The following is a 13,466-nucleotide window of genomic DNA, read 5'->3' as shown; positions in this document are numbered from 1 at the left end:
AATTTTTGGAGTGTATGTTCCTGGCAGTTGTGTGGTGACAAAATGCAATAATTGTTTCAAAATAGTCTCATATATCGGTGCAGATTGGTCAGCAGGATAGACAATTCCCGTTTCTGATTTCTCGATTTCTTAGTCTCTAAACTTCCCTGAATCTGATATTTAAGAAATAAAAAGAAGAAAGGTACAACATCCATCCAGTCCAATTAAAACTTTGTATTGTGTTGGAAAATAACGGTCACGTTCGTAGCAACGGGGTTTTCATCCCTCTCTAATGACTGCAAGATCCAGGGCAAGGTTAAGTGAAGGTACATAGTGCATATGTCTAATTTTAAAGGTGTAAGATCAAAGTTTTCGAAAAGACTAAAACTTTTGATTCTTAATCCGCACCATCCGTAATATATAATGTGGTGGTTGTAAAACATTCTCGAAGTTTCTCCGCAAAAGGTACGTAGAGTAGTTTATCCTTCATTAACTTTATCCACGATGTCAATTTCTCAAGAGCAGCTTCAAGCCATCATTTTCTATCAATGGGGTCGTGGCACAGCAGTCAACATCGATAGCACATTGAGGAAAGATACCACTACCATCAGGACTGTCTACCTCTTGTTCGCTTGTTTCGCAAAAGAAAACATGATATTTGATGAGAAATCCCGGATCAGGAGTACGTCTCCACACCGTGTCATTCTCGACGTTGCCAAAGAGCAGGTTAGCACCCGCAGTTTTGCAGGTGTTCCTTGGGTGTACGCAAACAACTATTCTAAGCCACCTGTAGGTCCTCAGCTACAGAAGAAGCGCTGACTCGATGAATCCCTCATATCTTCACGGATGGCACGCGGTACACCCGGTTATCCATCTGTCCAACTCTTCTCCGTCTGTATCGAAAGACCTTGTCAAAGAAGACCTGGTTACTGTAGATAAGAGTTGGGTTCGTTCCAATTCACATCGTGCACTGTAATACCCTCGAGGAGAACATCCGCCCACATCGGACCTGTAAATTGGACATGTTTCTAGAAGGCCCTCCTTGCTGCTTCCGGGATAGGGTACTACGAGCTGTGCTTCCGCAAGGACAGGTGGTCATCGCTGTCTGTGATACCACGCAGTTCTAAAAACTCGCAGAAGCTGTTGAAGAAAAGGCGCCGAGACGAGCTTTGGTGCATTTTCTTCATTACAACACGGGACCCCATACGGCTAAGGAGACCCATCAAAAAATCAAAGAGCCAAGCTGGAGTACAGTACCCCATCCTTCGTATTCTCCTGCAAAACTCCCTCTGCTGCTACTTATTTCGACTCATTGAAGCTTCCTAAGCTAGGAAATCTTTCAACAAGCTCGATAACATTAGTCAAAAGGTCGTCGACTTCTTCGATTTCCAGCCTCCTCGGTTCTGGAAGAAGGAGATCCATAATCTGCCCATTGTATGGGGCACTGCAGTGGCTAACAATTGCGGTTATGTATGTTATTGATTGATTCCCATTGTTTGCCAAATAAATAATAAGGAAGAAGAAATTAAAAAGGTGACAGGACTATTTTTTATTACCCTATTATCGATTTACATTAAAGATGTGATGCTCTGCAGTACCTTTTTCCTTAATTCAATTTAAATTCTAAAAACTTACAACACAAATGTAGTGTTTAAAACTGTATGGATACGACAAACACGGCGGAAGCAAGTTAGAAGTTCTTGGAAGTCAAAGTAGAAGGAAAAAAAGGAAACATGGAAAAAATAGAAAAAAAGTAGAAGTGTTTCAGGATTACGATCTTATCGTTGATGAACTGCGATCCAGTTATCATCCGCAGAATAATTTTTGTTATTCTATCGATCGAAAGGCGGACGAAACATTTCGTTTCAATATTCGTCAGCTTGCACGATGCTTCTCAAACATTTTAATTACACCAGGTTCTCGATTGATAAAATCCTTGCAAAAGTAACTATTACTGCGCGTATGGACTTCACTTATATAGCCTACATATTTTCAGAAGAATTTGATGTAACTGCAGGTGGATATAACATGAACAAGGCTCATTACATGTGTATGAGGATGCTGCTGAAAGAAAAAGGATGGGAATATGTTCTACTTCTTCAGGTAATTAATTATTTACAGAGTGTGGATAACACAATTTCAGAATAGAATATGAAAACGACATAAGGATAAAAGATTTTGATTAGGCCGCAAAGCCCTATCCTTCGACCAGCAGTTATTGATTTATTTATTTTTTCTACAGAATCATGACGTAATTATTAAATCACCATATGAGATGGTCGAAATATATTCGTTATTGGGAGGAGCAAACGACGTGCACGTTAGTCGATGTCCGGAAGAACTTTGCAGTCCCGAGATGAAATGGACTCCTCGTTCGTTGAAATTATTTCTGAACGGTACCTGGCCTCCTTCGTATTTGAACAATTTTTAAATCTCAAAAAAGTTGCTTTTGTGACTAGATTTTACTTTATAACTTGTTAAGTGTTCACATTTCCGATCGTGGTGAGTCAGTCTTATTTAAATAATAACACCATAAACAATATTTAAGGTATAACTAACTTGACTTACCTAAATTAGGTAAAGTAAATCACGTTATACCTCAAATATTGTTTAAAGACGTCACCCAACGAATCTGAGGTGGTACAGATTTCAGGTGGAGTATCCTTATACGGGATAAAAGATGATAGAGTGGTGTGATTCCATCCATTTCTTCCTAATTGCCGTAAAAAACGATCCGGGAGATGCGGCGCGTGCACAAGGCGGCGTGGCGCGCTCCAATCAAACTCGTTGTAGAAAATAGCGCGCCGGATCGCCTGAAGCCGTATCGTCTAGGCCGTTTTTTACGGCAATTAGGAAGAAGTGGGCGGAATCACTCTTCTCTCCATAATCTACAATCCCGTATACGAATACTCCACCAGAAATTCGTACCACCTCAGATTTCCGACGTTCTGCGAGTGTTTCCACAGAATCAATCCAAATCCAATCGTAAATTGTACAGAATTTAAAGCATAATATAGGTTATAAAACTAAATTTTTACTGGAATAATTGCAGAGTCAGGAACATCTTCCAAGACACTGGACACCACTATAGAGCTGGCCAAAGGTGCCGTTCAAGTATCTCTTTCTCGAGCAGCGGTGCAATGGTTGATTGACACAGTTAATCTCACTACCATACTCGAGAAGCTCAACAAAAAAGTAACTACAATTCTTAATCCGTTTAAAAAGACCGTATTTTGCTTTACTTTAGACGTACGGTTACGATGAAATTATGATGGCATCGCTTCAAGTGAATGAAGAGCTCGGAATGCCTGGACGTTTCACCTCGGATTGTCTTTCACAAGGTAAAGACACACGTTCGATCAGCAGGTGGGGTCTTGAAAATATTGATATCATCGCTATTTTTACCACCACAGAACGGTTCTTGTACAGTTCTTCATCTAGCTGACTTTAAATCGAATTGCTGAGAAGAAGCTAACAAAGGGAAGTGAGATGAAACGAGTGCTTGGGAATCCTCGGATTCTGGAAGGAAACAAATCTAGTGACGAAAAAATTCAGATTATCAACTTGGAAGAACGGACCAAATGTAAAGTGCAAGTCTGGATATGCCCGAAAAAGCATCTGCATTTTTGGAATAGAAGATTTTCCCTCAATTTTAAAGTATCCGCACGTTATGGCAAATAAGGTAAGCACGTACAGCATATGGAAATAGTCAAGGAGGAGGCTGAGCGGCAAGTTAGGAAGGAGTTTTTTAAAATTCTTAAATACTTTGCAGATGTTACCGGAGTTCGACTACGCTATTATAGAATGTATACATGAAGTTATTTTTAATCGTACTTTTCTCAACCAGGATGATCATCCGCTGGATAAGAGCTACTATGCGAACATGCCTAACGTTTGTGGGATTTCTAAAACTTATCGTAAACTGCAATTTCTCCTAGTAGTAAAACTACTTTTTCATCTTTTTCACGATACTATGAAGTTTTCAGGTCAGATACAATAGAAATCGTAAACGACCAATTTCAAATTTCAAATTGACCTGTGTACGATCACAGGACGAAATTGATGACAGCTACACGAGAGCCAAAGTGGTTGTCTGAGATCAGTGTACATATAAGTTGCACAAGACAACAAGCAACGAACACAAAGACAGAAATTCTCGATTTAATGATTTGAATTGAATTGATTGAATTGATTTGAATGAATCATCAATAAATTATTTGATTTTTTATCGTTTGTGTTAGACAAACAAAAAAGATTCTACTTCCTGGCACAAACAATACTTCAATTTTACAATATACTCGCTCGCTTGACTCAACTACATCCATTTGCGGGGTCTTCACGAACACACAGTTCTGTTTTCTTGCACAAGGGAAATACTTCAGTTTAACAGGCTACCAAATTGTCTTGGACAGCGCGAAAAAATTTTTTTTTCTTCTTTCTTTTCCTTGGCACCTCCTTTGGACGCTCCTTGGGACTCCATAAAAGTAGTCACTTTCTGTTCTGTATTTAAAACGCTTACCAAATGATATCTGCACTTATGTGCTAGCGGTAATGAATTTTTCCTTATCTAAAGAAAAAAAAACATCCTCAAAATAGTTACGGAAGGATTGAAGACTCTGAAATTCTGCTTTTTACTTCACCTAATAATTAATCCCTTTAGAGCTTATAATGTATAATGTCATGTAGTGAACTTTTGGTAGAGACGAGCCCCAATTAAAGATTAAGAGGTGAACTTCTTGCCTTTGTCTTATCAGAAATGAGGTCCCATCTACAAATATGCAGGATAAGTTCCGTGCAAGGAAATCCCGTATTGTGTAAAACCACCTACATATATCCGTGAAGAATACGCAAGATATGTGTTTCGGAGACACCTCCGATAAGAAAAATCTAACCGCTGCTCTACACATACGTCAAAAGTACACCTAGAACGATGTATTTTCGCGTAACATTTTAGCCTATGGGGTTCTGATCAACAATCTGAATAAACATATGTCGGAGTGGAGTATTGACGCACCTTTAAACAATTGTTTGATCAGTTCCCGTGTCAATGCGATCATTCGGAATGATACAGTGTAATTAAACGAGCGTCAATTTTAGAGCGCATACCTGAAAATTCACTTTCTCTTAACATTTATCATAATTTCATCGTTATTCATTGTTGCGATACGTTTTACGGTTTGTCGCTGGGACTTCGGCCTATTATTGTGTAACCGCAGATAATTTCTTTCACGAAATGGCTTTAGGTTTCAGGGATTCGGATTGAAGTCAGGAAATAGGTCTTGTGTTCACAAATCTATTAATGCTCAGATATAGTGACAAAAATAAAATTGAGCCGAATTATGAAAAACGACGGGGAAAAAAAACGCGACTCCACATCTCTTTCTTTTCTATCGAAGAAATACCGATCATCCTGTACGTTATTTGCAATGACTTTTGCAGATTGGCAATTATCTGACCTCAAGATCTCCTCTGTGACCATTGCATTTTAATTTTCAGGTCTTTTTCTCTTCTCACAGTTCCACCCCGTTTCTCAGGTCTTTTCGCTGCTGATTTACATAACCTTACTATGTCTCACCAACATATTTAGTATTTATTAATTTATTTTCATTGCAGCAAGAACCGGGCAAAATTCGTGTCCGTTGTCATTGCTGTAGTGCACGAAACTTAGGTTTTTTTTTTTCTTGGAACAAAAAATCCTTATGTTCGTATTCGTTCGTAAAACAATGAACTCTCTACATGATATCATAAATATATTTATTATTATGGATTTTAGAAACAGACGAAACTTAGGTTTTTTTTTTTCTTGGAACAAAAAATCCTTATGTTCGTATTCGTTCGTAAAACAATGAACTCTTCACATGATATCATAAATATATTTATTATTATGGATTTTAGAAACAGAATGAAAGTAGTCTTATCACCAAGGCGTTTCTTGCTTCTGGAACGGGTGGGTGTTATTTTTAAACCTATTGCTATAATACACACAATTAATGCTAAAATCCTAATTGTATGGATATAACACACAAGTGAGTACATTCATCTCAGGAGATTTGCTTTGGAAAGGAAACACATTTTAGCGATCAATTGTGAATATTGATGATATGAGGATCAAAACATAGTTTGGCAGTACTTCCTTATTTTCTCCTGTTTTAAATTCCCATGTTGTGTTCCAGAATGAACAGATACATAGGTCTTTCTTGCACCTTCCGTATGTACAGACATATGTTATAAACTAGTCAAAACGACGTAAAGCTTAGCGCGGTTGCACGAAGCGATGATCCCACTTCGATCGCAACCATTGGGTCGACCGCAATCTCCCTTAGGTTCCTTAACGGGCGTTCACTTATAGTCGGGTTAAAATGACATGAAGAACGTGCGCAATTGCGTACTCTCGAGGCGCTTCGCTGGAGCGTAGCGGCTAGGAGCGTGGCAAAACCATTACTGGCACTACCCATCGCTGCAGTTTGCGGCGGTCCCAATTCGGTTACAACTGGCTAATACAACTCAAACTGTGTTTTCGCTCCCCAAGTTCGAAGGGGAGGTATTCTTTATCAGACCATGACGATAGTCGGACGACGAGATTTTTGTGCAGTGTAAAGGGAAGAATTGAAAAATTGAATTGACACGTGAATTAAGGACATTTCTTTTTGTGACAAGCACCTGCACATTGCAAAACAGGCCAATGCAGAGATCTATTTGGCCAACGATGATTTTATGAAACATTACGAGAACGGACATTTGTTTTTCGAATAAATTGGATGGAAAAAGTTTTGGTTTTCTTGCCGATTTCTAAATAGACGTACAGCACTTTAATCTAGGAATTAAAAAGAGATTAATAAGGTAACAAGTGTAGATGCCGTAAAGAAGGGTGAAGAGAGCAAATATCATTAGAATAGAATCACACAGAATTAGACGAGATAACAGAGAGTGGAGGTCGATATACTGATAGAATGTTGCCGCTAAAAGCAATCAGCAGAGATTTGTATTTCGCTGGTATCCTCACCAAATGACTGTTTAATCTGGTTGGTTAGAGTCAAGTAGAGCAATCGAGGTCGAAAAGGTAAGAGAGTATTTGAATCAGAAGGACGCAACTCAAGCCACGCGTAACTACTTTTTAAAAAATTGATAGACATGCCGTAAACTTATTGTACTCAATACTTTCAGCTTCTGCTGCCCTCTCCTTTCCTCTACCATGTGTTCGATTCTATTCTTGAATTCTTCTTCAGCTGACCTAATCGGCGGGCTGATATTACGACGTTCCGCCTGACGTCTCTCCTCAAGTGCCCATCAACGCTGAATGTCTTGGGGTCCTCTTTTACCACATCAGCACAAAACTTTCGTTTTCTTCCAGATGGGCTCTCTCAGTTTGAACTCTTCTCTTCAGACACGTTGAACAATGCAATCTGCTTTTCTCCTCAGAGTACGACCAGAGAAACGAAGACGATTTTTTGTAGAAGATTTTCTTTTCGATGATTCAAGACGTGGATGCTTCTTACGTGTCATCCGTTGTTACACCCCGTCGCCTTCCGATTAAAGATCTTCATGGTGGCATACTTCCGGCCAAAAGTAGCCAAGAAGCCGTCTAAGCTGATTCCTTCAAGCTTGACTTCATGGACGAGGGGAGGTGACCACAAACACTTGGTCAAGGACCTGAATGCAAAACCGACAATACTGCGTATTTGCTGAATAACGTTTTCGTACCTGCCGTTGTTCTTCAGCACACAGCTCGGGTAGTTGAATGCATCCACAAGTTCCATTCTCATAGGCTGAAGCTAACTTCGATACGAGGTTGACGACTTGTCGATCATGTTATGTTGTTCTTGCAACTTTCCGCGAACATAACAACATCGTCGGCGTACTCGAGACAAGATAAACGGCACCTTAATGGCGCTATTTTAGCTATTTTAGCGCCATCGAGGTCGGCAGGACACTTGTCGGTTGCACTATGTCATCGATGGAAAAGTTGAATAGGAAGGGGTCTGGTACTCATCATTGTTTTACTTCAGTTACCACCTCAAATGGTGTTGAACGTATAGCTGATATTCGAACTGCAACAGTTATTTGTTGGTTTCCTCGTAATCAATCGGCGATAAGCGCGTTAAAGAGGCAGTCCCGACGAGAAAAGTCGAGAGCAGGTTCTGAATCCAGGAAAGCTGCTTTGATTGGCTTTGAATACTTCGGCTTCGATCACTGTCTTAACGATGAACAGCTGATCAATGGTAGATCTGTCCGAACAAAGATCAGCATGGTCGTTCCGCGTTGTTTCCTCACAATGTTTGATAAGCCGTGATATTCCCCTCCAAAAGATTGAAAATAACAAGAAGCTAAAGGATTCCTCAAGCAACGAGACTAGGGTCCGTGACGGAGAACTTCCTGTGGGGTGGAAATATGAGCGTATCTATAAGATCAATATCTTTCGTCAATACCATATTGAACGGATGATCTGATGCGTCATCTCACGAATCCCAGATGGAGGAAGAGATTTAAGTATTTCTGCGGCGCAAGCATCAGTTTTAAAAGTGGCATACTCTTTATTTCCAGCAGATTTATTTTTTGTGGTGTCAAATGCACATCAAAGGAAATCTTCTCCACGAGACTGAAAAAAAAAAACGATTATTGCCGTTTTAAAAGTGTGTCCCACAAACGTCTTCGAGAGAAAAATTCCAAATGGACTAAATCTGGAAAGCTAAATAAATACGGTCAGCTGGCCCTCATATTAGAATGTTAAGGATGCAACATGCATTTATGTGATCAAGCTGTTTTTTGTTGGGATCACAATAGCATCGTTACTCGCTCTGTACTCCTATCAAATAAGGAATTCCTTCGACCGCTTTCAACCAACGAAGGGTATGAGGGAAATTTCTTTTATTTTTTATATTCTAAAGAAGAGCGCATGTAAATGAAAGTAAGCGCAAGGGATACTTTTAACTCAATGTCCGTTTGAAAATGTTTTTGCTTGCTTTACGAAAACACTTTGAGTTAAATTATCTTCGGATCGTTTGGACTTCTCACAGCATAAAAATCTTGAACGACTTTGAAATGAAATGGATCCAATGCTGAGATTTTAGAATGCCGGCAGTACAAAACAAGAAGCCCGATAACCACCTTTGTCAACAAATCACATATCGAACATGTGAAACTTGAGGAAATGTTGCATGCTTTGGTGGAAAAACAGAATATTCTACGAAGACTCACAGCAGCGGTTCTCCCACGATTTTTGCTGAACACAATGGTCATTTTCTAAGATTTTGTTGTTATTTTATTTATTAATGAATGGGGTTTAAGAGATAAGTGCAACATTTTCAAAGGCATTCTTCAAGAAATCTATCTGATTCTAGCATGGAACATCCAAACCGTCTTATATTCCCCTGCGAAGAACTGAAACAGCTCATGTAGACTGTGGTAGAGTTCTACGCGGCGATTTAGTAAGTGTATTTGATTCAATGAAAGGTAGTGAAACATTATGAATAGAAGAGGAATTTGAGGAATACATATTGTCTGTGAGAATCAATCGGCCGGTGTTGTTTCCTAAACATGAGCAAAACGAATGTGAAACAATCAGAAAACGGGTTCTTCCTCCACGACCCATGAAGAAGATGGCATTCGGGGTAGCACAAGCAAGAATTGTCTACAGGGTGGGTTTCTTTGGACTCTTTTCTCTTAAAAAGTAAAGTTTCGTGGAAAAATTATCAAAGTGAGAGAATATCTCCGTGAGAAAAAGAGGGCTGGAAGAAAGTTCCGAGAGCGAAGAGAGGTGTACAATTTTCACCTTTTTCAATAAACGAATCGTTCTGGGTGTCTTAAAAAGTCAATAATCACAGGCTGTAAGAACCATGATGTAAGTAGCACCAAAGAAAGCAAATATATTGAGAAAAATAATTACTAACTTGGGAAGTGAGATATGTGGGTTGAGTAGGACGTTGCGAAAAAAAATGAAGGCGAGGTCATAATTGGTAGCAAGCTGCAGTACATTTCTTGATCTGTTCAACCCTGCTCTTGTTTCTTATTTGAAATTTATCTAAAGCTGTTTACTAACTACTATCTTTGTAAGATCGTTTTCAAACAAAGATACAGCTCCTTGGCTTCTAGAACATTACCGATGATGTTATTACGAAATGCATTATTTATTTTCCAATCTCGTTGTCTTGGCCCATTCCAAACTTTTAGGATTATGAACTGATAGAGGACGAGTTGAGGTCCAGCTACCATCCTCAAAATTACTTCTGTTACTCAATTGATCTAAAAGCGAACAGCGTATTTCGCTCAAACATTCAGATGCTTGCGACTTGCTTTCCGAATGTGGTTATAACAAAAGGTGAGTCTTGCTTCGTCAAAGCTAAAATAAAGAAATTTTATCCGTACGATTTTTTCACAATTACTTACATTTGGCTTGAGCAGTTGACTTCAAGCGCAGGGCGATCCAGAATGAGAGTACGGCTCTCAGTCACTAACGACCATTTCCCCTAGCGGTTTGAAATATGATTAGAGGCATCACCCCACGCATCTGACGTGGTATGGATTTCCGAGAGCCAAAGACTATACAGCAGTAATGGGTAGGATCTCACTCATCTCTCCCTGCATCACTGTGAACAGACGGCTTCGGAATGCGTTGCTTACGACGCCCTCTATTACAAAGCACCACTCTTGCGACCCGCCCCCGCCTGCTATTCGTCGAAAATCCATTCGGACGCTACAGTGGGCAATTCACTTCACTTCACGAATCGCAGGAGGAAGCAGGACGCTAGGGTGTCGTGTTGCGATACAGGACGTTGTAAGGAACCGCATTCCGAAGCCATCTATTTGCAGTGATGCAGGGAGAGATGAGTAAGATCCTACCCATTTTTGCAATCTACGTCCTCCTATAGTCTTTGGCCTTCGGAAATTCATACCACGTCAGGTTCGTGGGTAATGTCTTTAAATGTAATTTTTTCTACTAATGGGCAAAGTGCATGTGTTTTTTCTGAATCATCCAGATAAATCGTTGTAATTAAATCCGGCAAAACAACTTGAACTGCACTTCGCTGCAGTATGCATCTACGCTCAATGCGGCGCATTCGAGCTCGTCTAAGTATCAGTATCAAATTTTGCAAACTCTTTATTTCCAGCAGATTTCTTCTCCGGATAATGATAGTGACAGATTTGCTTTCTTTTCTAATTTATCGCAAGAAGAAAAAAAACAAGGAAAATCTAAATGGTGATCATGGATGCTCATTTACGAAGACTACAGTGAAAGAAGCATTTAATTGAAGAGAGTGGAACACCATAGTCAGCCATTAGGGGTGAAATCTTCGATTAATGATTGATTATTTGTAGGTTGGATAGATTTTTAAAAGTCGTGTAAGTGGGCTCGGGAAGATCTGACATCAGAAATGTTCGATTCTGCTCTGATTCTGATTCTGTTAGATTTAATCCTGGATACATCTAGAAGAATTCAATGTCGACGAGTATGGACACTATATGAACCATGCACATTATGCTTGCATGCAACTCTTGCTACAAAAGCAAGGATGGGAATACATTCTCCTCCTACAGGTAACGCTATGCTATTTTTTTTTTCATGATCCAGGGGAAAATCCATTATAAACGAGGTGAAAGAAAGATTAATAATACGTAGCAAGGAGTGGATTAATAGTGCAAACAAAAAAGAAATAAGCTCGTTCATTTATAATTTTACAGAACCACGACGTGATCATCAAATCACCGTACGAGATGGTAGAAATATACAAATTATTAGACGGTGCTAACGATGTTGAAATAAGCCTACCTCCAGAAGACCGTTGGGATCACAACAAGTCATGGGATGCTCTCTCACTACACCTGTTTCGAAACGGTACATTCTTCGAGGATGTCAATTCTTCAAAATTGTAGTGACCAGTCAGTAAGCTAACTGAAACGTTCCTAAACAATGTTCACTGCTAAGTTTCAGAGTCAGAAATGTCATCTTCACAACTGAATGCTACCATAAAATTTGCAAAAGGTGCAGTTCAAGCGTCACTCAGCCGTGCAGCTGTAGACTGGTTGGTCAATATCGCTAATCTAACAACTCTGATAAATCAACTCAATGAAAAGGTAATGAAATTTTCTCTGAATCCATTATTTGAAGCTCTCATCCTATTTCATAGCCATTTGGAGTTGATGAAATATTGATCGAATCTTTACAAATAAGCGATGAACTTGATATGCCTGGTCGATTCACTTCAGAATGCTTGATGAACGGTATACAAACACCATCTGTAACACGGTGAGAGTTGTTGTCTTTTTCTTTGTAGTTATTTACATGTGGATAACGGGGGATATTTTTTAGGCTCTCCTTATGGATCTATGGTACAAATGAGTTGTGCAAGTCACAGTACGCGAGAAAATCTATTTGTATTTTTGGAATAGAGGATCTTCAATCTCTTTCACAATATCCACATTTAATGGCGAATAAGGTTTGACATCAAGAGCAGACAGCAACGTTAAATCAAATCTGCAATCCTCTTTTTACTGTTTCCTTACTTCCATTCGCTTTGTACACGAAATAAGGCGAGTTGTGAAGCAAAAAATAAAAAAAAGAAAAAAGAAGAAACGAAATAATAAGATATATGCGGTCACCTATGCGTTGAATTCCATGTCCAAACCGCAAAAATTCTCATCTTCTCCCGAGAAAAAGTGAAATCTGGATTTATAGATGCTGCCTGAGTTTGACTACGCCATTGTGGAATGCGTTCATGAAATGATTTTCAATCGCACATTTCTCAAACAAGTCGATCAACCTCTTAATACGGACTACTATTCAAATATGATCAATGTTAGTTCTTTTCATTTTTGATCTACTGTTGGCATTATGGTCTAAGGTTATCAAAAAAAAAACGTTTGTATCAATTATTTATTAGTTGCTGAGAATTTCCAGGTCAAATTCAACAGAAATCGCAAATGGCCAGATCCAAACTACAAACTGAAATGTTCGTAGAGGAAATCTAGATATTACATTACTTCTTGTCACTATCAGTCTTCCACAGTCTCGGTGTATGTGAAAATGTTTAGAAAGAATGGAAGTGCCACATTTCCGTTTTTGACGCCAATTGAAAATAGGAGCTTTTTCAAACAGCGTCTTGTCGAAATAACTCTATACCTTTACTAGAAATGTACCAATATGTCTTTGTTGTCATTCCTTGTCATTGTTTCTGTTTGTTTGCATTATTTTTATACCCCAACTTCAAATTCTTGCGACAACAAAAAGCTAGCTCGAAAATGAACAACTAATACGATACGTGAGTCGTCATATTCGTATATTCAACTGTTTTAGTCTCCAATAAGCAGTGATCCTACTCGTATTATCCGAACTTTTCTAAGATCGAGCAGTTCTAATGTAAGTAATTAGTTTTTCTACGTTCTCGCACATTCCGGCAGAAATAATCTACCATAAAAAAACGTCAGCGAAAGCTCGGAGTTGACATTTGGTAAATTGTGTCATCTATTCAGTCATTTTCTTTTTTCTCTCATTA

At 39.1% G+C, this 13,466-nt stretch overlaps 2 protein-coding genes across 4 annotated transcripts; both read left to right on the top strand.

Annotated features, from left to right (window-relative positions):
* Positions 1–483: 483 nt before the first annotated feature.
* RB195_016851 (uncharacterized protein) lies at positions 484–12,931 on the top strand (the record flags this gene model as incomplete). 3 transcript variants are annotated; one of them, XM_064183583.1, is made up of 12 exons in its annotated part: positions 484–705; positions 773–920; positions 1,976–2,082; positions 2,222–2,375; positions 3,032–3,174; positions 3,227–3,320; positions 7,986–8,198; positions 11,405–11,511; positions 11,656–11,809; positions 11,906–12,048; positions 12,102–12,220; positions 12,284–12,416. In XM_064183583.1, the coding sequence occupies 12 exons, from the start codon at positions 484–486 to the stop codon at positions 12,414–12,416; spliced, it is 1,737 nt and encodes a 578-aa protein (XP_064039463.1). The 3 variants fall into 3 exon arrangements, with proteins under 3 accessions (XP_064039463.1, XP_064039465.1, XP_013305276.2); XM_064183582.1 differs by lacking the exons at positions 7,986–8,198; positions 11,405–11,511; positions 11,656–11,809; ... (1 more) ...; positions 12,102–12,220; positions 12,284–12,416 and adding exons at positions 1,748–1,895; positions 3,535–3,661; positions 3,752–3,871; positions 3,966–4,076 and having other exon boundaries at positions 773–925; positions 3,227–3,345; XM_013449822.2 differs by lacking the exons at positions 484–705; positions 773–920; positions 1,976–2,082; ... (2 more) ...; positions 3,227–3,320; positions 7,986–8,198 and adding exons at positions 10,255–10,294; positions 12,650–12,769; positions 12,872–12,931 and having other exon boundaries at positions 12,284–12,410.
* RB195_016852 (uncharacterized protein) lies at positions 7,925–8,269 on the top strand (the record flags this gene model as incomplete). Its single annotated transcript, XM_064183584.1, has 1 exon — positions 7,925–8,269. The coding sequence occupies one exon, from the start codon at positions 7,925–7,927 to the stop codon at positions 8,267–8,269; it is 345 nt and encodes a 114-aa protein (XP_064039464.1).
* Positions 12,932–13,466: the final 535 nt, after the last annotated feature.

Source organism: Necator americanus, chromosome II, assembly GCF_031761385.1.
Source record: "Necator americanus strain Aroian chromosome II, whole genome shotgun sequence".
Lineage (NCBI taxonomy): Eukaryota > Metazoa > Nematoda > Chromadorea > Rhabditida > Ancylostomatidae > Necator > Necator americanus.
This window is presented reverse-complemented; position numbering and strand designations above follow the sequence as displayed.